At 37.7% G+C, this 24,150-nt stretch overlaps 1 protein-coding gene and 1 long non-coding RNA gene across 5 annotated transcripts in view; one reads left to right on the forward strand and one right to left on the reverse strand.

Annotated features, from left to right (window-relative positions):
* The first annotated feature begins 1,935 nt into the window (after window positions 1-1,935).
* The window catches only part of LOC149919050 (uncharacterized), a 29,851-nt gene continuing 7,636 nt past the window's right edge, over window positions 1,936-24,150 (forward strand). For all 3 annotated transcript variants that reach the window (XR_016464370.1, XR_016464371.1, XR_016464372.1), the window contains exon 1: window positions 1,936-2,575. This is a non-coding gene — a long non-coding RNA (uncharacterized LOC149919050). The remainder of the gene's footprint in view (window positions 2,576-24,150) is intronic.
* The window catches only part of LAMA2 (laminin subunit alpha 2), a 335,772-nt gene continuing 325,496 nt past the window's right edge, over window positions 13,875-24,150 (reverse strand). For both annotated transcript variants that reach the window (XM_090135808.1, XM_090135806.1), the window contains 7 exons: window positions 22,788-22,900; window positions 21,258-21,447; window positions 19,065-19,220; window positions 16,346-16,499; window positions 15,859-15,989; window positions 15,028-15,250; window positions 13,875-14,171 (listed from right to left, as the gene is read on the reverse strand). In XM_090135808.1, coding sequence (XP_089991934.1) covers window positions 14,017-14,171; window positions 15,028-15,250; window positions 15,859-15,989; window positions 16,346-16,499; window positions 19,065-19,220; window positions 21,258-21,447; window positions 22,788-22,900 — 1,122 coding nt within the window. In that variant the 3' untranslated portion in view covers window positions 13,875-14,016. The remainder of the gene's footprint in view (window positions 14,172-15,027; window positions 15,251-15,858; window positions 15,990-16,345; window positions 16,500-19,064; window positions 19,221-21,257; window positions 21,448-22,787; window positions 22,901-24,150) is intronic.

Raw genomic sequence — 24,150 nt, forward strand, 5'->3', positions numbered from 1 at the left:
GCCTTATATCTGAAGAACAGAAAATGTGAAGTAAGCAAAACTATTCAGCCTAATTGTCTCTGGTGTCTCATTGACATTTATTAAGGAACAGAACGGTCAGTTCTAACTTTTATGGGCCAAGATTTTGTAAGAACTTAGCATTCTATGTGCTGCCTTCCTTGTACTGGATGTGTTACAGTGGAAACTTGGTTCTGAGTGAGGTTCTGAAAAAGTCTGAGGGACTTTTTCCCTCCAAAAAACATGATCCCACATGATCATTAAATAATAATAATACCTAGCAGTGAAAGACTGGTTGGCAGGTAGTTAATAATTCTTTGTAGGAATTAACCTGTAGCAAGTAGCCCTTTTTTCTTGATCCCTTGTTGCACTTACATTAGTTTGTCATAATTTATTACAAATTATTCATAAGAAATTTAAACTTTGTAGTCCTTTGCACTCACATTTGGCATGTGGAGAATACTTTTTATTCATATTGCATTGGAAATATTTTTGGGAACTGGGGACAACTAGCTGGGTAAGCAATTTCCAAATACAGATGCATGCGCACTTTTTTAATGGTCACTCTTTGAAGAAGCCATCCAGCAGTACTGATCAAGCATCAATTCTATCCTGCAGTTCACAAGTGTTCACTTTGAATGACATGCATGGCAGAGTTAGTTTCTAGTTCTCTTTGCTCAGCTCTGTAGAAAGTGATACTACTTCTCAGTTTTGTACAGCAGAAAAAGATTTAAAAAAAAAAGATATATGTTGTGAAATGTAATCCAGAATGAAACCGTAAGCATCCCTGTTCCTTGTTTTACAGCATGGGCAGAGGGAAACAGTCAGTGAAACTGAACAATGACAAATTAGTACCCATAAAAATCTGGAGTTGAATATTTATATAAAAAGCAAAGCACTGATGTTGTAGAAAACAAAGGGAAATTTGAACTGGCTTGTTATGTGGTTGGAATTGAGTACTAGAAATGACAGCAACATGATGAAGGGTCTTGTTTGCTGCAAGCTGAACAAGATAGCCTATTCAGGGAGACTCGAAAGGAGCTTGAGGCTGTTGTAATTTGTTCTGTTGAGAAGGAGTCTTCTGGGATAAAAGCTTTGAGAGTAATGAGAACAACTGGGAAAGTTGGATAAAAGTTTTTCTTCTGATTTCACAGACCTTAATGGGAATATACCCCAATGGCTAAAGGACAGGGAATGGGTTGTACCCCTGATACAGCAGTTCTCCTGAAGGAGAGAGTCTAGGGTTTTGGGACAACTAGGCTAGGACCACTGGTATCCATACTTTCTGAAATTAACTGGAAGGAATTGAATAGTGACGTGGCAACCTATCTGGATGACAATGATTTATCCAGAATAGCAGGAAAAACAGCATACCTGAGAATTGTAGCAATTCCTTATTAAACCAGAGACTGGACAAAGAAAAGGCAGATGATATTCATGTACATCCACTTCTTTTTCCCACCTCTTCGCCTATTGTATAACTGTTTCTAAAGCTAGAAGTGAGTTTTATGTTGTAACATCTGACCCTGTTTGACTTGTCCCCCTGCTATGAACCAACAGGAACTTACAATACCCTGTGCCAGACTTCCAATTCTGCACACAGATCATCCAGAATTATTATTTGGTTTTGAGTAGCCCTTCCTCTAGGCTCCCGACTATATTTTGGTAGCCTGTTTGCAGAAATTGTGGAAAAAAATAGCTAATATGATATTACTGCAAAGTGACATACACAGAAATGTATGGCAGAAAATGAGGCAGGGACCTTACTGTCAGGTTATATAGCAAGCAACTTACCTGAATTTTCAAAACATGATTGTACTTGGCTGATATTTCCCAACATGGCGTACCTGAGCAGGACTTACTTCTTCAGCAGAGCAGTTCTCAAAAGCATGCATGGAGTTCACATACTTACTTTTCAATAGTCAGCTCTTATTGCTGTGCCCCAAGCTGGGCACCTAGAGAAAGACATAATTGTTGGATGCTTATGAAGTGCTTTACCTAATCTTGGATCCAAGTATAAAATCAGTGTAGGTACTTTTGACAGTGTGTCTTCAGTTAAAGGAAGGTGAAAGAGCAAAAATGTTATTCATTTTAGTTTTGGAAGAGGAATAACCTCCATATTTTGAGATAATAAAAGGAGTTAACCCACCCAGAAAGGGAAACCATTCCAGTATCATCTTTATCAATTTCCCTACCCACTCCTAACCAAGGAGATGAGTATTCCAGGCCAGCAGCCCAGATGACCCACCTAGACCCCCAAGGCCCCAGTGAGGGAACAGAACCATGCCAGTAGTCATATTGTCACAGCTGCTCTAGGAGACAGGCTAGATGCAGAAGCCTTTGCCCTTTCTACCCTTACTGGTAGTACTGAGACACACAGCTGGAGGCAATAACTTGGTTCTGAGCACCTGGGTAAGTGAGAGAGGAGTAGAAGTGAAGCTACAGTTCAGCTTTGTTTGTTAAAGCCATTGCTTCATATCAAGGTTCTTGTGGTAGTGTCAGTTCTTTACCTACTTCCTTACTCCATCCTTAAGAAAGGCAGCTGGATACTACTAATACGGTGTGTGTTGCATACAAGGTAAGTTATCTCCTTCTTCTTTATGGACTGAACAGTGTGTGTGGTTTTTTATTAATAATGAATCTAGCAATAGTTGTTGGGGGGAAGGAAAAACATGGTGGCAGAGTAGGAAGTATGGCTGTATAGCCTTGTCCTAGTCTGCCTTCTGGTGCACCCTGACACAAGATGTACTGTATGTACAGTGATTATTTGTCTGCTGTTTTTTTTATTTTTTATTTTTTTAAACAAGCTTTTAAAGTGGAGAGAGTGGGTAAAGCATCTGATAGTGAACTTCAAGAAGGTCTTTTAGAAACACGTTAGTAAAATGGTTGCTGCTGTCTTGTTTACAGTGGATTACGTCAAACTCATTTGCTGTTTCTGATTTTTTAATTCTACAGTGTTTCCTCTAATGTCATGAGTGCTGTGACAGGACAGTAGCTATCTTATCAGCTTGCATAGGCTGCATTTGCAGGCAGCATGGCAGATGTAGTTGGGGTAGGGGCAAAGGGAGGAATGGGGAACTGGAAAGTCAGAAACTGAGGAAGAAATAAAATGTCTCTGTGCAGAGCGAAAGGAATCATTTTAACATGATGAAAGCTGACTTCTGCTGTAAGGGAGATCACAACTAGAAAAGTCACCAGTTCCTAGGAGTCCTCTGACCCATGAAGAAAATAACATTATGCATGTTGCTACCACGCTTGACTCTTCTATGCATTTGTCCTTTTAATGCTGTTTAATAGGCTTCATGACAACATAGTGGGTAATGAATGTTTATCCTATTAGTCTGAAATGGTAGAAGAATTAGAACAAGCGATGGACTGACTGTGTACATGTCTGAACTGCTGTGAAAAAACAAAGAGCACATCTCTGCTAAATAAGTTATTGTTTGTTGCTGGGGACAAGGATGTCTACTTTGAGGGAAGGAAAATGGTGAAAGTAGAGGGGTTGAATTGCATTGATTTCATCTTTTTTTTTTTTTAAAAAAAAAAAACAACCAACTTCACTCTGTACTGTATGAGCATAAGAAAGCTTGCTGTGTCTTTAGAGATGTTTGCCAGGTTTCCTCTCACAATGAGAAATATGAGACTATATTTCTTCTCTGTGTAATATAAGGATTGATTCTATAAGCTGCCTGCATGCTTGAAGAGCCTACGTGACCGATAGCTGTGTGCCACAGATAGCATTGCCAGCTGTCTAGAAAGGAAAAAATGGAAATCTCTGCTTGTACCCTCTCTTCAAGGAGAGATTGGAGAGGACACATGAGATCATCATCAGCCAATAGTCCATGTGGAGACCTTTATGCACCATTCACTGCTGTGCACCACAGAAGTGCATCTTCTGTCATCAGTTGTTAGGATTTGCAGAATTGTCTTAGACAGCAAGAAATGTGCTATGTGATCTGGTATGTTTTTACAGAGAAAATAAAGGAACTAAGCTACTGCAGCTCATTTTATTTTCTAGACCTATGGCATCCCTCGTGCTCCAGCTGGGTTTGGGCAGAGGAATGCTGAGTGCAGTAATTGGTTTTACATAAACAATTGACCACCTGCACCTGGGTTTCAATGCACCTCCTCCAGTGGAAGAGCTAAAGTAGATGCACTTTATGGCTTTGATAGTTCTTTGCCTCAGTAATTTCCTTAGGATGCACCAAATTAATATATGTTTCCCTGCATCTAAGCAAGCCTAATTGTAACTGAAGTGAATTCAGAACTGAAAGTTTTAGACTGCTGGCTATGAAAGTGTGACTAATGCTGGACCTGTTCCTGTGGGTATATTCAAGTATGCCGTGTGCTGGACTATAGTTCTTATATACAGACAACAAAAAGTAAGAAGGCTAATACTTAGAAAAGAAGTGTGTATTCTAAGAAGTCTCAAAAAAAAAAAAAAAAAAAAATAAAAAATCCATGACCTTCCATGATCCCTTGTTTCCTAAGTGAAGAGCCTTGTTGAGTAGCCTGTGCTGGTGCATGTGCTGTAACATTCACAGCTGACAGTCGTCTCACAAACTTGCAGTTCCCTCATTTATTATCAACCAAAAATTAATCCTTAATAGAAGTGTTTTTTGTTTTTTTTTTTTAAAAAAAAAAGCTATTACAAAGTACTGGTAATTCTTACACTGTTTAGGTGTTTTACACCTGAGCTACAGAGCATTGAGACCCCATGCAGTATATAGCTATTTCTCAGTCACTAGATCCCTTCTGTTATTACTGTTATTGCTCTTCAGGGCCAATGTATATGAAGTTATGCCAGAACTGCTGGGCATGCCCAAGGAAAACCTGTTTTTGATAGATCTATACATAATTATTTAGTGTGTTATCTTAGTAGCCACAACGGTGTCTTACTTATTAATTTTTGATGGAGATTAGCATATAGGGAGCTGAAGGCAGAAGTAGCAAAGCAGAAGCAGTTGAAAATGAATGGTGTACTTAATGTGTTGAATGACTTAATTTCCTGGGTTTTATGGCTTTGCCATAGGCATGCTATTCACAGTAAGCCCAGATTACTACTTTTGGTTATTAATAGAAAAACAAATTCCTAAAGCATTTTAAAGATAAGCATTTCATAAATGCTATGTTTTATTAATTGTTTTGCATTAAAAACTTGGCACTTGTTCCCAATTAGCCCGCTAGTTTAAGGCTTTCATCTCAAGTTATACAAGTTTGAGATTATTTTATAGATATTAACAAAAAATATCATCTTACTAGTTTTGGTAATGGCTTTTTTTTTTCTCCTTATGGCAGCTAGATAGCTGAAATATAGATTGAAACTTTAAGAATGAACACAGCTGCTTAATCCCTATTTGCATTGCAGCAGTCAGTAAGCATGAGGCTTTTAAATACTTTTGAACACATACAGGCTTCCCTAACTAGATATTGGCTTCCATTTGCTAACGGTACTGTGATGTTTAAATTGCAAAGCCACTGAACTAAATTTATACTAACAAGTATTTGGGATAAATTGTGGTGCAGGTGATAGAAATGTCCATCCTTGTCAGGTGGATTGTGGTTTGGATATTGGTCAAGGGAAGGCTCAAAAGGCTGAATGCCTTCTTGAGTGAAGGCAGTGCATTACTTTCTGAACGGTTACTTTGCAACTGCGTGTCAGTTTTGAGGTACTGTGCTGGAGGCTGATGAGAATGACTCAGCCATGTTTGCAAAATCATGTACTGACACAGTGCTCCAGCAGTTTTATGACTTTCTCTGCAAATGGAGACCGTGTGCTAGGTGGATGAGATCTATAAGAATGTCTGTGGCTTAGCTAATGTATGCATTAGCAGGAGTATTTAAATGTATATTTCTCTACTGGTTCCTTTTCATTACACTGGGAAATTAGCTGCTTTGGTTGCAGCACTCAATAAAGCTCTGTATGCTTCTTACACTTTCCTTTATAGAAAAAAAGATATCAGAGGCCTGAGTCTGACTAATGAAATGCAGAGTGAAACATGGTCGTTAGCTGGAGTGATGTGGGGCTCCTGAGCCAGCTCTCCCACTCTAAGGGAGCATTTGATGCTCTTAAACTTGCTTTTTTGGTGGGTAATGGCTCTGTTTATGGAGTTTGCGCAAATGCATTTGATTTAGTCAATTTAAGCCCTGCACTTAAGCAAATTACAAGGTAGGACTTGATTACCGAGAAGTAAATTAGTTTGAATGCATATGAGAGGGTCTTGCTGAGGATAAATTTACAGTCAAACTATTACATGGAAAGCATAATGTGTAGTACTTGTCAGGTTTGATAAACGAAGCAGGTTTGTAAAATTGCCCGTACCTTGAAGTGTGCTTGCACTTGGCTGGCAACAGAGCTGAAGTGCACTAAGCCTTTTGTCTTGAATTGGTTCAGGAGGGAGAAGCTTGCCTGAAGCTGGAATCGCTGAGTTTAAAAACACTGAGTTGAAGATATCTCTGCAAATAAGAGAGGATAAGCAAGGTGGCCTTTTTGAGCCATTTCTATTCTGTGCTGGTTTTTTTTTTTTTTTTCCTTCAGATTTGGGGTTTTCTTTGCCTCAAGACTGTTTTTAGGTTTACAGCTAGGTGTGCCTGTGTCTCTCTCAAGAGTTTTCCTCACAGTACAGGAAGATCTACTTTGCTTTCTTGCTTGCCCAAAGTCAGTCACATATGAAGTAAGAGAAAAATGCAGAGCCAAATAAGTTTTTAATTCGGAACTAATTATTTCATAAATGAGTAAGAGAAGTATCATTATGAAGAAAGGAACATGTCATAGCTAACGTGACTAATTTTTTGCCCTAGTAACCTGTAATTGCTTTCAGCATCCTGCAACATGAAACAAAGTTGTCACATCACAAAGTAAAAAAGGAACTATCTCTCTTCAATCAAAATGACTATGGATAAGACAAATGCTAGTAAAAATATAAACAAACAAATAAAACTTAATTAAAGAAGGAGGAGGTATTTCTTTTTTTTTTTTTTTCCCAAGGGGAATTTTTTATTACTAAAATGTTTTGAAGGGAAGTGGACAGAAATTGGTCCATGGACTGGGCAGCTAAATGGTAAACCTAATTCCCCATCTGCCATAGTACTTTTATCAATTCCTAAGCAGCAGGAACATCCAGTATCTTTTACAAAAGAACATTTTAGATGCTTTAAAAACACAGTATGCCAATGCCTGCTGGTGTTTGAGAACATGCTGGTACTGAAGTTAGGTGTATAAAACGTAGTCGGAAGATTAAAATGACATCCCTGCTGAACAATGGATGAAAAGCCACGATCCTTGTGGCTGTGCTTGCCCTAATCTTGCACTTAGAATCTTGGAGACTTGGTCTTAGAGATACATTTTGAATGTACGTTCAGCTCACTGTGCCTCTTGAAACCTTGCCTTGCAAAGTTTGAGGTGGCTTTACTGGATTTTAGTCTATGTGCTTAATGCTTTAATGTAACTAGAAAGTGGCATTTTTATCTCTCACTCTAATCCCCTTGTGGGATGGGCACTAATTAACTCTGTAGCGTGAAGAGCAGTATTGTATTTTCTGGCCCATAATAATTTGGAAAAAATATAAAGAGAATAGAACCCCAAGCTCAATTAGAAAACATACCTATACCAATAAATGTCAGCTCATTGTTGAATACTTGTAATCTTCAGGAGGTGTGAGCACCACGATAGAGAGTATACAGACAGTTTGAGCAGATTTTATGGTACTTTTTTTTTTTTTTTTATTCTGTCATTTACATGAGAAAAGTCTGAAACAAACTGCTGAGCCATTATGCATCTGCCCTGACACAGGTTTCTAGCTGAAGTACTCCTAGCAGTAGCAACTCTTCCTCTGCCATGCTATGAAAGTATTCCTCACTTGCTTATTTCCCTCTCAGAACCAACCGTATCAAAGTATATCAATTAGGCTTGTTTCACTTGGAGGAGCTGCGACCAGCCAAATTGACCCCATCGCCTTTATTAAACCAGTGGGAATACTTGTTCAGATCCACAAAATGGACTGAATAGTGGCACTATGCAATAATGCAGTCGTTGACAGAAAGAAGTGGGCTTGAGTGAATGCATATGAGAAATCAGTTTCTTAAATTGCTGCTTTTCTGTGCCACAGATCTAAGTGGCCATGTGCATCTCAGGTCACTAGGGAGTTCCTTTCTTTGTAAGAAAGCTCAACAAATTCTTGAGAGTTCTACAGAGACATCAGCCTGTGTGGTTTCAGGCCTGTCTGCACCTCTGAGCATCTCAGGTCTGAGAATCTATCCTATTTTTGATTGTTCCAAACTGTAGAGGAGGCCTCAATTTCTTCTACCTTTCTGCTCTTCCCCCTTCTGGGGGACACACGTGTTTTGTAGTCCCTTGGCGCAGAGTGCTGGGCATGCTCATGGGTGACTCTTCCTTTCACAAGGAGAGTTTGCTGGCATGAAGCTCAATGAGGCCTTCAGCTGTGAAATCAAATTTGTGTTGCATTGTAATACAGAATCCTAGTGAAGAAAGCCACAGGAAATTTACGACTCTGGGGCCTCAGATGCCAGCCATCTTTTCTTGTTTGTAAGAACAAAAGTTGTTGAAATAAATTATGACTGGAACAGGAGATGTCACAACAGGTTATTCAACTTAGTATAGTATTTCATAATGCTACACATCATAAAAGTTAGTCTTTTGAATGCCAGACATCTGCTTTCATTATTATTATTGCGTAGTAATGTGTTGCATACTAAGAGGAAGTCAGAAAGCATAGGTTTAAATTTGTGCTCAGAGGAAAGAAGACGTGATTCTCTAGCAATAGGAAAGTTTTACACAGTGCTCTTCAAAATAAGTAACTCTGTAGCCAAGTGAAAACTGAGACAGTATTAGATTTGAGCTATGTTCTGATGCTGGTCCCAGTGGGAACAAAAGATGTGTAAGAGAGCTGACTGATGGGGTTTTCTTTCCCTAGAATATTATTCCCTTGTTAAACTAGATACTTTAACTTCTAAAGCACTGTCATACTATGCTATGCTGTCCACTAAAGTTGAAATGGAAGAAGCTTGGTTTTTGGAGTTAAAATAGATGCATCGTATGAGGAATCATCTAGGATTTCGTCTATCTGAAGATGTCATTTATACTTTTGAGTATAAATAATAACAGCATAGCAATATGTAGACTGAATAATATTGGGTTTGCATGACGCATCAGCAATATATTGAAGGATTGCTTCTACAGAAGGTTCTGGATGATTTTTTAATCTTTTATGAAGCATGAATGTCCTGGTTTCAGCTGGGACAGAGTTAATTATTTTTTCCCGTAGTGTTCAGTATTATGCTGTTTGGATTTAGGAGAAAAGCAATGTTGATAACACAGTGATGTTTCAGTTGCTGAACAGTGCTGCACAGAGTCAAGAATGTTTCAGATTCTCTTACTGCACCTACTATAGACCAGCTAAAACCAGGACAATGAGACAGTAAAGGTGATGTTTGTTCTTATTTATGACAGGAGTTCAGCTTGTGTACTGTAAGACATGATAGATGGCTGAAGAACTGGTAGGATTTGATAGAAGATGCAGATTAAAAATAATGTCTTAGCTGGACCACTGGATTTTTTTTTTCTTTATTCTATATCACCTCATCAAATTACTCTGAAAGTAACATTTTTCATTGCAGAGGATATCGTCAGAATTTCGTAAAATTCTTTCAAAAACCCATAGATGGTTGAAAACTGCAAAGCCTTCTTTAAAGGATTTAAAAACTGTGGGGATAGGGAACTTCTACGGGTCCTTCAGCAGTTTCATGAAAGTATGGCATACAATTTTTCTTACTGGTTCAAAACAGGCCAGTAAAAATTTTTCCTTTATGTACTGAGAAATTCTTCAATGGATACCTGAAATCTTCTAGAAGTTCCATAGCCGAACAAGGGAGAGAGGGATAGCATCCGTGATGCTAGTTCCAAGAGTTAAAAGAAGTGAAAAATGATAAGATTTTTAAGCAGATTAAGTTTTTCTAGTGCATTCTGAAGAAAAGTAATAAACCAACAAAACAATTTTCTCTTTATGAGCTTCCATGTAATGATAAAAGCATGATTAGGTTGAAAGCACAAGTATATTATTACCCTTCACAAAGAGTTTAAGTTGAAAAGTGAGCGTACTTGAAATGAAATCCACAACTTTTTCTGATGTAGCGGTTTGCCTAAAGCTAGAGCTGAATAAGCATTTGTCCTGCTTGTAGAGTGAACGTTTGTTGTAAATGTCTGAAAGTGACCACAGTTAGAATGGGCAATCTTAAATACCAGAGGTGCTCTGAAAGTAATGCCTCCCATGTTATGTTGGCCCGTGATATCAGAGGCAGATTTTGGTGGTGTGGCAGTAGAAGTTGAGCCTTCCTGTAAATATTCTGTTATATGTTGTTGCTGTGCGATGGATGGAAGCAGAAGGGTGGTCTGACAGAATGGCATTTAACATGATGGTGCCCATAAAGCAAAGATGTGGAATTGAATTCCTCCACGTGGAAAAAATGGCACTCACTGACATTCATCAACATTTGCTGATTATTTATGGATACCGAACAGTGGATGTGAGCACTGTGAGGCAGTGGGTGGTACATTTTAGCAGTGGTTACAGCAGCTTGTGTTGCCTGAACTGATGCAGACTGTCACTAGTATGGCATGCAGGCGTTTAACTCACTGTTGACAAAAATGCATAGCTAACTGTCATTGGTTTATGGACTGGTTTGGCCCAGTTCATGTGACTAGCGGGGTGGAGGAACCCACGGATCCATGCACCAAAAGGGAAAAGGGGAAAAAAGGAAAAGGGTAGAGAGATGGGTCTAAAAACAAAACAGCAGCAATGATCTGAGGAGAAACAAACTAATTTACTGAATAAGATATCAGAATGCAAAATAACACACTAAAGTACAACATACTACAATATAATTAGAACTGAAGCTAATAAATAAAATGAGTGTCTGAAAACTGAAGGCCTTAGTCTAATGCTGAGGCGAGATAAACTAGGGAGCTCACACATGGCTGGGATCAAAAGGGAAGGGGAGGTCAAATGACCTACAAAGGCCTCTTATCTTTTATCTTTTCCCTTGTGAATAGTACTCTGGGGAGTGTAGCTTGTGGGACAGATACCCGGATCTGGAGCAGTAACTCTTTAACTCCCAGAGCACTACATGATGCTATTATGTGGAATACTGGTAACCAAAAATCATAAAAACCATGACACTCATTGGTGATGCCTATATTGAAAAATAGTGTTTTGCAGCTGAGAATTTGCACTATCAAATAGTGTTATTGTACTCTTTGTTGTAGCTTCCATTGAAATACATATGAGGCATTATTTTTGCGGTGACCTACGTACAGTCTTACTACTGGAGTGTGACATTTTTAGTTTTGAAGTTTAGCAGTGAAGACTGTTTAATTCACACAAAAAACAGATGGAAAAAAAGAAAAAGGACATTAAGCACTATTAAAAAAAAAAAATAAAAATCCACCAAAATAAGGATTTAAATACAGATTATATAGATGTTAGTTTGCAGCCCTTAACTGGGAAGATCTTGGCACAGAAAGCAGTGGCATAATCTCTAGCAATTTGAATATGGTTCTGAGGCTCAAAGCCTGCTGTTTTCAGCATTTTTGGTCTGTCCACCAAGCTATGAATCTGTTGTACAGCATGAATAAAAATCATTTGGGATCATTCCCAGATACTCTGCTGAATTTTCAAAGTCAAAAATCTTTTCTAGCGATGCTTGATGCATCCATTCAATGATCTATTAAAAGCAGATTGTAAAAACTACCTAAATTTTTTTAACTCGTCCATTTGCAAAAGTAGTGGTTGTTTCAGCCTACTGAATTTGTTTCCTTTAGCGAAGGACAGCAACTGGTTGATTCTTTCCTCTCCAAAGTTTGAGAAATGTAGTAATGTACATTATTTCATTGTTTTTGCTCTGTCCCACACATTCCTCCAAGGCCATGTAAGGAAGAAATAATTCAATAGATCACAGGGTATAAAGGTCTCTTTTTTTTTTTTCCAGTTTCTTTTATGCAGTGACTCCAGCATTTGTTTCTAAGGCAAAGCCATCTTTGTGAAAGACCGTTGCTGACATATGTCCGGGCAGGCCAGTTACAGTTCCCTGCCTCTGAGGGAGGGTGTGGAACTGACTTCTGGCATTCTTGTATCAGTTGTCTCAATTTCCCTTGGCTCTGAAGTCTGAAAAAACGTATGAATTTGCAAACAAGCTTATGTTTAAAGGAATACAATGTGCTGAATAGAAATAAGAATAGGGGAAAATGTCTTTGACCTAGCAAAAGCCTGTGGGTGTGTAATGGGCAAAATGGCTTGGCTGGTCCTGGCTTTGTATAGATTTCATGTTAATAACAGAACACAGTCTGCAGTTTTTGGGTTCATGTTTTTTCATGAATTTTATAAATATTCAACTGTATTTGAAATTTAATAGACTATTAAGCTCCTCAAACTATCCTGAAGTATTACAGGGCTAGGAGCAGGTAAATACAGGAAACACAGGATAAAATAAATGCATTAATGAATACTTTACACTTGGAATGTGCATAATATTGCATGGCCATTAACTGCTAACAGTGAAACACCAATTGCAAGTGAAAATTGGAATACCTGCTGAAGTCAATTCAGGGCTACACAAAAATTAGATATTTTTCTTTGACTATATTCAATGAATTTCAGAATCTCCAAATCACCAGAGTAGAAATGTACATGTCTATTATCCTCTCTTGCACTTCTGCAGTGTTTTCTTCTGTGTCTGTCCAGAGAAAAAAAATTTTGTATACCAAAGGAGCCATTTGTAAAATATGTGGGCTCTGAAGTGGGTATCCTATGGTAGGTAGTACAGGTTAGTGTCCTGTTCTCTGAATGTCCCAGCATCAGCTTTGCAAAAGTTAAGCTTGATAATTTGAAAAATCCATAGAAAAAAAATAATAGACAATTCAGTGATTATTTCCTAGTCTTATAAAACACACTGAGCACTGATGGAAAATCACCAGGATTTGGTATTTCAGCGAGAATAAGAGAAACAACTTCTCTCTTCCATTTGATGCTAAAACTGCTGTTTGGGGAACACTCTAAATTTAATTTCAGGAAGATCTGGGTTGGCTACTGCATTCAGAATACTTCACAAACTGATAACGTCAAGCATTGGAATCTGTTTGTTTAGGAAGGGTTTGATTAAGTCTGTGACAGCAAAGATTAGTGACATGTGCCATGCAGTGGTTTCTGGGATTATCCTGCTTCATCTCCATTCTGCTCTAATGTAGTAGTGTTAGCTCTTGCCATCCTTTATGAACTGGGACTGTGAATTTTGCTGTGTGTAACTTTAAGATTGTGTGGTTGCAGAGGGGTAGTATCAACATTTTTTTTATTATTATTACAGACCATTTTAAACCATCTCTCCAGGCAAATGAGTAGAACCTGGTTCTACTCTCTTAAGTCCAGTGTTCAAATAATACAGCAGTAATTTTAGATGTAATATGTATTTTGTAGTAATGTCAAATCAACCAAGCAGAAATATTTTCCTTCTCTGACAATAGCATAACAGCAACCATGTAAAACTTACTTCTGAAAGCTGCTGGAAGTGACCAAAGCAAGCTTTTTTGAAGCAAGGTAAATACCCATTCCTTTAAATGAAGGACAGAGGTGTGAATATATATGCATGTATTTACCTCAGGCTGGTAAAGGAATGTAAGCACCACAGTAAAGGAACACCCTGCTTAATAGATGGTCTCACTCAGCAGAAGTATGCTGAAATGCATCCATTTCAAACTACAAGGAAAGGGGTGGGGTGACTAAAGCAATACTTTTTTCCCCCTCCCTTAATTAATCTTCTTCCTGCCTTTTATTATGTTCTCTGGGAGGTACCCTGAAACAGCCATTTGAATGTAGCACAAACACAACTCGCATACTTGCATGAAGACATTTTATTATGAATACAATGTATATATAGGCTTTTTTGTTTGTTGGTTTTATGTTTTTAATCTGAAATGCTTATATGAAAAGGCCCATATGAGCTGAACAACAGTTAGCTTGCAGGGCATGACACCTGAACACCCTTCAGCTCCAGAGCTTTGCTGAAGTTAATCTCTTGAGGTTTAGCAGTACCCTTGGTGAGCTTCAGAGATCGAATACATCCTTTGAAACGAATATTAGTGGTCAACCCAAACTGAGTCACACCATCTGAGGGAGGGAAAAAAAAAAAAGCAAAAGGAATTATATAAATTTGAGTTGGTACTTCTCGCTTTTACTCAGTTTTTTTGTTTGCAAACTGGAGGGAAACATTACAATAAATACAAGAGAATTGACCATTTGCAAACATTTTAACTGTGCTTTCAGAAAGCAAACTCCTATCAGATAAGATTGATTGTCTATGAACAGATGAACTAGCATTCATTAACAACATAGTAGCTAGCTGCGGAGCTCAGCCCAGATTGGGGTTCTATTCAATTACTTCTACTCGAAGCAAGTTTCCTAAACACTTCCAGACTACTGAGCAGCAAATTTTGATTAGTTTCTTAAAAAAAAAATAAAAATAATAAAAAAAAAAAATCACTATACAGCGAAGATATTTATTGGAAAGAGATGGTGATCTCTCATCTCTCTGTACAGGCTGTTGTATTTCTCAATTCCTTAAATTTCACAGGCTGATACATGCACAGTGCCTTGCTTTTTCAATGATATTCTTCTAGTACATTTAAATTTGTCAAATAGTCCTACTACTTGATTACTAAATAAGAAGGTACTAAGTGGGAGGCTGCGTGCATTGTGAGTGGCACGAGGCAGAAATTATTCTTGCTGTTTGTGACAGTATCTCCGCTTGAGACTGTGCAGGGGGATTGGTGAGAAACCCTTAGAGATGCAGAACTTATTCTGAAATGAAGCTGGATGCAGAAACCAGAAGTTTCATGTCAAGTGATACACATGTATGCTTTTATCCATCAGCTTTAATGTGCTAGTCCTAATTGCATTTAAGACGTTATCAAGACAAGGTTGCCAAAGCACGAAGTATAGCAACACTTGTGCGTTGAATGCTTACCTGGGTATCCTCCAACAAAGACAGGGTCATTAGTGTCTGCTGAGGTTGAGGCCCTGTTTGGGCTGTTACCATCCACCTGTCTGTCATCCACAGTCAGCTCCAAACGGTGTTTGATCTTGTTTGCAACAACCTTGTGCCACTGCCCATCACACAAGCTGGCTGGTGCATCAGGCTCGTAGACAGCAGAGAATCGGCCTGCACCATTGTCAACATGAAACATCACCTGAAATCAGGAGATGAATGTGAGCTAGTTCTCAAAATGGTTATACAGTTCTTATTTCTATTGCATTTTTGACTATTTAAAATCAACATTACACATACACAATCTGTTACTAAATCAAAACTTTAGTATGGATTGCTGGCCTTCATAGGCTCAGGGAGGCTCTGCATTATGTCACTCAGATAAACATGAGTAGAAAAGTGCAAAATTGTTATATAGTCTGTCATTTTCTCATTTTTTTTGCCTTAGTTTTTGAGTCCCCTCTCTAAATAGCTATCTTTAGTGATGGAGTACTGACTGTTTCACCAGACCCTGAAATAAAAGATATACATAAGAAATTAGTATGATTTTGTGGAAAAGCATTGTCATCAAAGCTTTTCATATTCTTACTATTTAAGTATTGATGTTGCAGTATTAGTAAGCTCAGGTGCTACAAAATATTTTAGAAAATGTTTGTAGGAGTATAAGAACCCTTGGTTGAATGGGAAGTGGCAAGTTCAGCATATAAAATAATCCCGATGATATATCTTGAGATTGGAGTAGTAATTTGGATTTAAACTAAATGTGCTTCAAGAGCCATTATATGGAGTCAAGACTGCCTGGCTACTCACTTTTCCATCCACTAATTCGATGCCAAGTCCATCCATTTTCTGGCTGCTGACTCCTAGAAGCACACCATTCATTCGTGTTGTGCGGAATTCAAATTCCACAAGCAGATCTGTTCCCACCTTGTATGCACCAACTTGGAGAAAAAAGGGAAGGTGTAGTGAAGTGAAGAGAAACATTCAGTTACATTATTCCTAATAATTACACAGTGTGTTGCTGGAGTAATGCAAGATAGTTGCCCTCCATAATGTAGCACTATTAAGGTATTCCATTTCACGTTAAATCACGTAAGAAATGATAATGGTGGCTGTACTGAGAATGAGGCCTTGCTTAGAAAGTCATGTATTACATCTCTAGGCAAGGTAATTGAAAGTTCTAAGTGATATTTTTTCAGTACTGGTCTCACCTTGCTTCCAGGCAACAGCACTGAATGTTTGTAAAACAGCATCTCTTTTTCTGTTGTTCTTTCCCTGTCAGCAAAATCACTGTTACCTGTTTTGGCAAAGCCTGTTCCATCAAAGTACGTTCCTTTCTGAGCAGTGACAAAGCATTTTCCAACACTGAAGCTTGAAGTTGGGTTATCCAGGTCAACAGGTGATTCTGTCATCTTAAAATTTCTGATGCAGCCATCAATGCTGTAGGTGACCTGCATTCCACATTTCAAACAAAATATATAACAGTGCTCAGTATAAAGGCCTAAATTTTATCATCAAAAACTACTTTTTCTCTGCTTCTCTTCTGGATTTATGGAGCTGAATGAAATTTGAATTTTACATGGCTAATCCTTAATATCTGATTGTAATTGGAATCTAATCTCAGTTGCATGGAGGATGAATAACATTACTTTCCAGAGATGTGGTCTGACACATCTATTTGGCTTACGGGAGGGAACATAAAATAATACACTGCATAATGAAACATAGCAAATTACATCAGCAATACAGGAATTTAATGTCCTGTACTTTACTTTTTTAATTGACTAGGTTATGGCGTTTTTTAAGTAGACAAAGATATTGGATATAGTTCTCTGGGCCGCTGGTAATTTTATGAGTTTTTTTTAAATTTTTTTTCCCTTCCTTTTAATCTCTTTACTGCAGGCCTACTGTTGCATGATGAAACTGAGCTAGCAAGTATAGGCACCTGCAAACAGTAGCCCTTATGTAAGGGTTGTTGGTCATACATAATGTTCACATAACCCTCTACAGAGCTAGAGACCAGACAGATAATGGCCACGCTGCTGGACAGAGAGCACGATTTGGCACAATTCTGTGACTGTGGGTGGTGGTGGTGTGTGCCCACTGAAACTGATAGTGTGAATAAGTGAGGTCTTCGCTGAGGACAGGACAGAGGGGCTGCCCAGGTGCTATTCCAGTGGCACCTCTGGCGTTTTCCATTCTGTAAACAGTGCCAGAGCTCTCCTTTCCTAGCTCTGCAGGACCTGCATCTTGGTTCTCAGCTTTAGATAAAGGCCTGACTTAGTGAAAGAGAGAAAAATGATAAATAAGCACTTTCAAGAAGAAAAGTAACAAACTATAAGTAGTAAGAAGGAGGAGAACAAAAATCAACATGTAAAATGCTGTGAAGAAATATGTATGGATACAGAAAAGAGGAAGATACACCTGCAGAGGGAAGTCTTGATTCTTCACACAATGCCACATTACATGCAGTGGGTTATATAGCTTATCAGTACAATAATATATGTACAAAGTGTTCATTAAATCTTTAAAAATATCAGTGAATATATTCAGTTCTGATCTGAGTAATGCTTTCTATCAGATTTTTCATAAGACCTTTTTCTAAGTGAAAATCATCTACATCTATATATTTTGTTACTAAGAAACTCCATACCACAAAATAAATCTTGCCATCTTTACTGTGAAAATCAATCATAGAAATGCAAGATTTGTAGACAACTTAATAACATTCTATACTTAAAAACTTGAGTTTCCATACAGAAAAGCAAATCTGGATACTTTTTAATATAACAGGCTGTTATAATTCAGAAAAAGCTGAATTTTGAGTACTAGAAATGTGACATTTGCTGGAGCCAAACAAGTAGGTGTCATTCCTCTGCACTGAAGAGGAAGTCAGCTCACCTACTGGTATGCACTAGACTGACGCTTAAAAAGGTTGATGTCTATTTAGCAGAAAGCCCTAAGTAAGATCCTACATGCTTTCAACTTTGCTTCAGAGACTTTATGTGAAGCCTACAACACAATATTCTATTAATACATCATGAGATGTATTTTACTGAGAATGACTGAATGGCAGGCAATGATTTTTATCTTCTGCGAATGACATTTGAAGTCACAGCTTCATTAAATCCCAAAGCACTTAAGACTGACAGAATCTGACATGATTTTTATTGCCAGACCGAGCCATTTATCTGCTTGGGTTCCCTCTATTACTTCTGACAAAGAGCAATAGGTAAGGATTTAGTGTTACCTTTCTTCTTAGATTATTATTTGTAAATTGCAGTTGTATTTCAAAGAATGTAATTTGATAGTACTAGGAATTACAGTTTAGGGTAGCTATGTATGTTTTTGTTCTTCATGCCTCAGATGTGTTTAAGTAAATCCACATGGTCTTGGTGAGGGAACACTTTCTATTTAATCCTACTATGTTTAAGCCAAAATTATGCTTGACCTCTCTGGTCATTTGTTTACAAAGGTGTCTTTTGTGTCAGCAAGGAAGCTGGGCATTTAAACTGAAACAGTGATAAATAAGCACATTTGAGGACAACAGAGTTTTCATGGGCTATTTCAAAACATCGTCTTGCCTGGGTTAGTAATAACAACACAAACCCAACTACTACAGTAAACAGCAGAACTACTGGATACTTTTGGCTTCTGCTGCTTCTCTTAGGAGATGCTTTCACTATTTATTGGTGCTTACTGCTAGATGAATTATGGCCAAGAGAAAAGGCAAGTAGCATTCAGGATCTTATTCTCTGGCTATGTAGTGATCCAAATGGATACTTGGATCAAGTTACCAAATTGCTTTTCTGTAACAATAACTGCTTGCTATTACTAGTTCTTTGCATTAACTGGATTCTAAGTCCAGTCCTCCCACAGACAGAAAATAATTTATCTTCTGTAAAGTCCACTTGATCAAAATTCTTGAGCAGTCTTTGGAAAAACAAAACTGGGAAGGCATCTATACTGATCAGACATACTTAAGGGGTATAGGATACTTAGTGAAACTTACTTACCGGACCAATTCTTCTAGTTGTGTAGTTTACAGGCAGTCCTCCAACGTAGAGCATTCCCACAACATCCAATATATCAGCCTTTTTTGGACTAACAGTTCTGTTTGAGACACTATCTACTACGAGGATTCCTTCTTGCTTGGTTCGAATTACTTTTATCTAAAAAGAAGCACAAATGTAATAAAATTACAGACAATTTCCTTTTAACAAAGAGTTTCCAGATTGGACTGTTGGGCTCATTACAAAATTTATAACAATAACTGAGAAAGTAGTGGTTAGCAGAAGTGCTTGAGTAGCAATTATGGATAGCATAATGGAACAGAGCTCCCGTGTAAGGTTTTGTGCAAAAACATGGTTGCCTTTTATTTAGACATGGTTCAGGAGACATCATGAGTATTATTTATTAGAATTACTGAAAAGATGTGGGATTCCTTTTGAAAGCTACAATAGGCATACTACAATATTCTTTTTCCTAGAATCAGATATTAATATTAAGTACTAAAAATAGCAAATGTTGAATGATTAAAGCATGTGTTGCAAAGTTTTGTTATGGTATGGTCAGGGTATTACTGAGATCGTGATTCCTTTAGTTTGAGTGTACCTCAAATCACAGTTCAGGCTCAGAGTAGTGCCAGCTGTGTTTGTAAGGCTTCTGTTCAAAGAATTGGGCTGTGGCTGTGAATTGCACTGAAGACATGCAGATGCTGCAAAGCTGATGAGGTTCTGTCCCAACAACTGAAGGCTAATTTCTGTCCAAAGACAGTAGACCTGATGGAAACATTTCATCTTAAACTATTTCAATGATTTTTTTCTGCTTTCTTAAAAACAATGTGTGGTCTTTAATAAAAGAGAAATTGCCTTTCTCTTAGCCCTCCAAAATGGATTTTCTTTTGCTTTTTAGGAATTCTGAATTTAGATTGGCCTCCATTCTTTCCTAGTAAAAATGACTTTTTTTCCTTGTCATAAAAATGACTTTTACTACAAGGGTTCATCTCTCACAGAGTGTCAAATTGCATGCCCAATGAGGATAGCCTTGCATTAAGAAATAGATATTCCAGTTCGTATATTTAGAATATAGAGAAAACAAGGCTAAAAGTGCAAAACACATTTGTGCTGTATTTATAGAAGGTCATAGCAGAAAGGAATGTTAGTTCACTGCCAGAATTCTAAGGCAGTAGGTAAAACTCATGAAATAATGACTACAACATTATTTTTTCCCCTTATGAAACTACTTTGTATTTAGAGTGTTTGCTAAAATGAAAAAGGTCCTGAATAAAAATCCAATGAAAATAAAATTCCTATGGTACAGCTGAGAATGAAGCAGAGAGGGGACCAAGGATGACTACAAAAAGGATGTGATATGACCAAATCAAGCTCTTACCCAAATGCAATTAGATTTACTTGTTTGGTGATAGAACTGTGGATAGTGACTATACCAGCATCAGCTTCAAAATGTTATAACTATTATTGCATGTAACTGGAATACATAATTACCTGTTTTCTTTTCTTCTGTGTCTTTATTGTTGCCTTCAAGCTTTTATTTTACCTAATAAGTATATATGCATCTGTTGTCCTTGGCCCAATAAATACTGAATATCATGGTTGTGTTATTGTTCCTTCCCTTACTACCAGAAAGCCACATGTGGCATATATTGATAAATGATTCCTCTCATAAATTCACAAAACAGGCTGTCAAATACACCCATGGATATAAAATGTATTCTCTAATGAACTGAATTAATTTTGCATGTTGAATGTTTTTGTTTTTTTTTTTCTTTCTTTCTTGTTCTTAGCATTGTATCTGAACAGTGACATTATCAACATTTTAACAGCTGGCTTTAAAGGTGTATTCAAACATGATAAGCTGATGCTCACTGGAATCCTGTTAGGAGGAAGGAACATTTCTGAAGCTCCTCACAATACTTTGGACATATTCCAAATATGTCCTGTAACATACATTTCTTGGAGGAGAAATTTCAAAGATCAACACTAATATTTTTTTGATAGGTACGCAGTACCTGCTCTCCTCACATTATGCCTTAACGCATACGTTTTGCAGAATACAGAAATGTCTAATTGAAGGCTTAGCTTGTTTAGGCTACATTTTTTGCAAATATCTTAGGGCAAAACAAAGGTCTCTCAGCTTTGTTTTTCCTTAAGATATAGGGAGTAATTTAGCATTAGAGACTGTAATACCTTGTGCCACTGGCCATCATTTATTTTATTGGGAATCATTGTGTTGGTGTCTCCACTCCCCAGATCGTAGCTGAAGTAAGGCAGTCCATTCTTTATCTGAACGGTAGCAAAATCAGCATGGTTGATACGGGCCATGTAAAACAGCAAGCCAGAGTCAGCCATTGTTCGGACTTCAAATTCAATTGTAAGTCTGGAAATCAAACAGGAGACAAAGAGATAACAGAGACAAAGAGAAGGTTATTCAGAGTTGCGCACTAGAGAAAATATCTCTTTGCATTCATCTAACAAAACTTTACAGCTTGTAAAAATGAGTTTGAAAGCGCAATTTACTTGTCCATCGGGGGTTAGGCAAAATAATTTGGTCACGTGTATGTTGCATTTCACGCACATCTGATCCTTGACATGTGAGTGTTCATTAGCCCTGTCACTGTGGAAATACAGAAGTGCAATTTTGGCATAGAATTTGGAGATTCAGTTTCTCAGCTGCAGCTGTCATTGCTGGAAAATCCCAGCATTTGTAAAATTCCAGCGGCGGTACCCATCATTCAGACACATAATATTCACAGAGAGGAGAAGGTACCAGTGACATTCAGCAAATGCTGAGTGTCTAATGAGTCCTACTGCCTGAAGACAGGTTACAAACTTTTAAGGAGGCAGAGAGAAGACTTTACAATTGGAATATTAGGCACTAATTACCTGAAAGTAGTTGATCATATAAATATCTAAAATCATTGCATGAAATTGGTCAGGCCTGGATTCTGATTTGAAAAGATGTGTAAGAACCATAGAATTATATTTTTCTTTTAATTGTTTTCCTAGTTTTCTAAAACTAGTATGAGTAAAATATACAGTATAGTCTCTCTACAGGTAACAAGTGGGAGGCTGGTGGACTTGTAAATTAGTATGGCAGTAAAAATGCCCACTGGTGTAATACAGCATATTTCTTAATAATGTGTCTTCACAGCAAAAGTGAACAATTAAAAAGTTATATCTTCCCAAACCTGCTGAAAACATCTGCATTTTTAGAAGAAGCTCTTGGAACTCCTTTGTGTGCCAATGTGGGTGGAAGGGGAAATGTAGCTGTATGTTAGAAGGTCAATGTCATTTTGTCTGTTTACTGTGCAAGCCTAATCTTACCTACTGCAAGAAAGGGAATATGAGGTTGTCTTATTGAAAGAAATTAAGTTACTGAACCAAGAAACTTCTTTCTAAGAAGTGTTCTATGAACTCAATCACATGACTCAGTTAAATTCTTCCGTCTGCTTTTTTTTTCCCCAAAGTCAGTTTAGGATCTGCATGTGCCTGAAAATTTACAAAAATTTAAAATATTTTTTGTGAGGGCTACTGAGATGGGCAGTTAATTGCCTAGATTTTATATTTTAATGCTACTTATGTTTTCACAATGGAAGGAATTAGAATTTGGTCATTTTTAGATTATGCTCATAACTGTGGGAGAAGCTTTTGTGACTCTTATAAGCGGCACTTTATTTTCATGTTATTTCATCAAAATTCATTACCAAAATAACATACCTGTTTTTCACTTTGGTATCATCAAATGCTACAGCAATGTGGCTGTTCCTTGAAAGACCAAATTGCTTGCCACCTTCCAAAATGCTTGGTTCTGTGTCGGCAGCACAGGAATCCTGCAAAATATACGATGGTCATCCAAACTTTGTATTTTGTATCTCAGCTGTGCACAAGATGGAAGTCCTCCAGCAGCTCAGGAATCAGAATATTTCTGCTAGTCTAGACACTAGCCCTGCACTTCTCTGGTGTGTTGATGTTTCCCCAGGCTAGCTGAAGTTATAAAGCAGTATGACAGGAACTTGCTTTAAAAGCAGAGCTCATTAAGTTGGTTGTAAAAGCAAATAAAAGTGATATATTAGCATTGCTGCTTTCATGCCATCAGTGGGTATTTATAAGATTCTTAAGTGATTTCAAGGCAGCTCAGTGTACTCCTCTCTCATATAACCGAGTTTTACACCATAGGATGCCATCTTACAGAAATGAGGTCAGACTTCAAATTTAAGGAGATGCTATCCTGTCAACTTCCAGTTAACTTAAAAATAATGAGCTAAAAGTATCTACAGATCTTGCACCTGTCAATGAGCCTTCACTTTTTCATATATATACATTTTTTTTTTACGATTTTTTTTGTTTAATATGTTGATGTTGTGGCTAAGAGGCTCACACCAACGGTAAGAGAAGCAATTAATTGATTTATAGAAGGTAACAACTTCTTAAACTTCTTGAATCATCTAATGCAGATGCTACCTGACATGTAAATGAAGAACCCCCACCCTGCCTGTTTTGCTTTTATTAAATTTAGAGTGATACAACAACAGCAGGTAAAACACCTCTGCCAGTATAATTTCCCCTTTTTAATATCATCAGGTCTTTAAATCTCTGGCCCTGAAGCTCTAGGATGTAGCTGCCTGGGGCAATGAGAGACTGTGGTAATTACCAGCTCCTACTCATGCCTTGCTTTTGCCTCCCACTGAGAGTATTGTGAAGAAACTGCTTAGAAGATCTAACGCAAGGACAACAATACTACAGGGAAAAAAACAAATGTTGATAGCTGCAAGCCCTGTTTTTAAGCATTGTGTCTGATATCATTTGGAGTTGGTGGCAGTCTCTTATTTGAGCCCAACTCAGCAGGGACCTGCAAATCACAAAGTGCGGTGCTTTACTGACAAAGAACTCTTTCTGTGAAACATTTGGGAAATGTCATGAGTGACTCATCAGGCACTGAGATTTCAGCTGCAAAGAGGAAATTTCTTTGTCCCTTTCAGTCAGGTTTTCAGTGCTGTTGTATTTTTTGCTTTACACATCATACAGACCTTCACAATGGTGCAGAGAACTTCTAAAATTAATTTTCCACAATTAATGCTCT

This window comes from Phasianus colchicus, chromosome 2 (assembly GCF_987193195.1).
Source record: "Phasianus colchicus chromosome 2, bPhaCol1.hap1.1, whole genome shotgun sequence".
Classification (NCBI taxonomy): Eukaryota; Metazoa; Chordata; class Aves; order Galliformes; family Phasianidae; genus Phasianus; species Phasianus colchicus.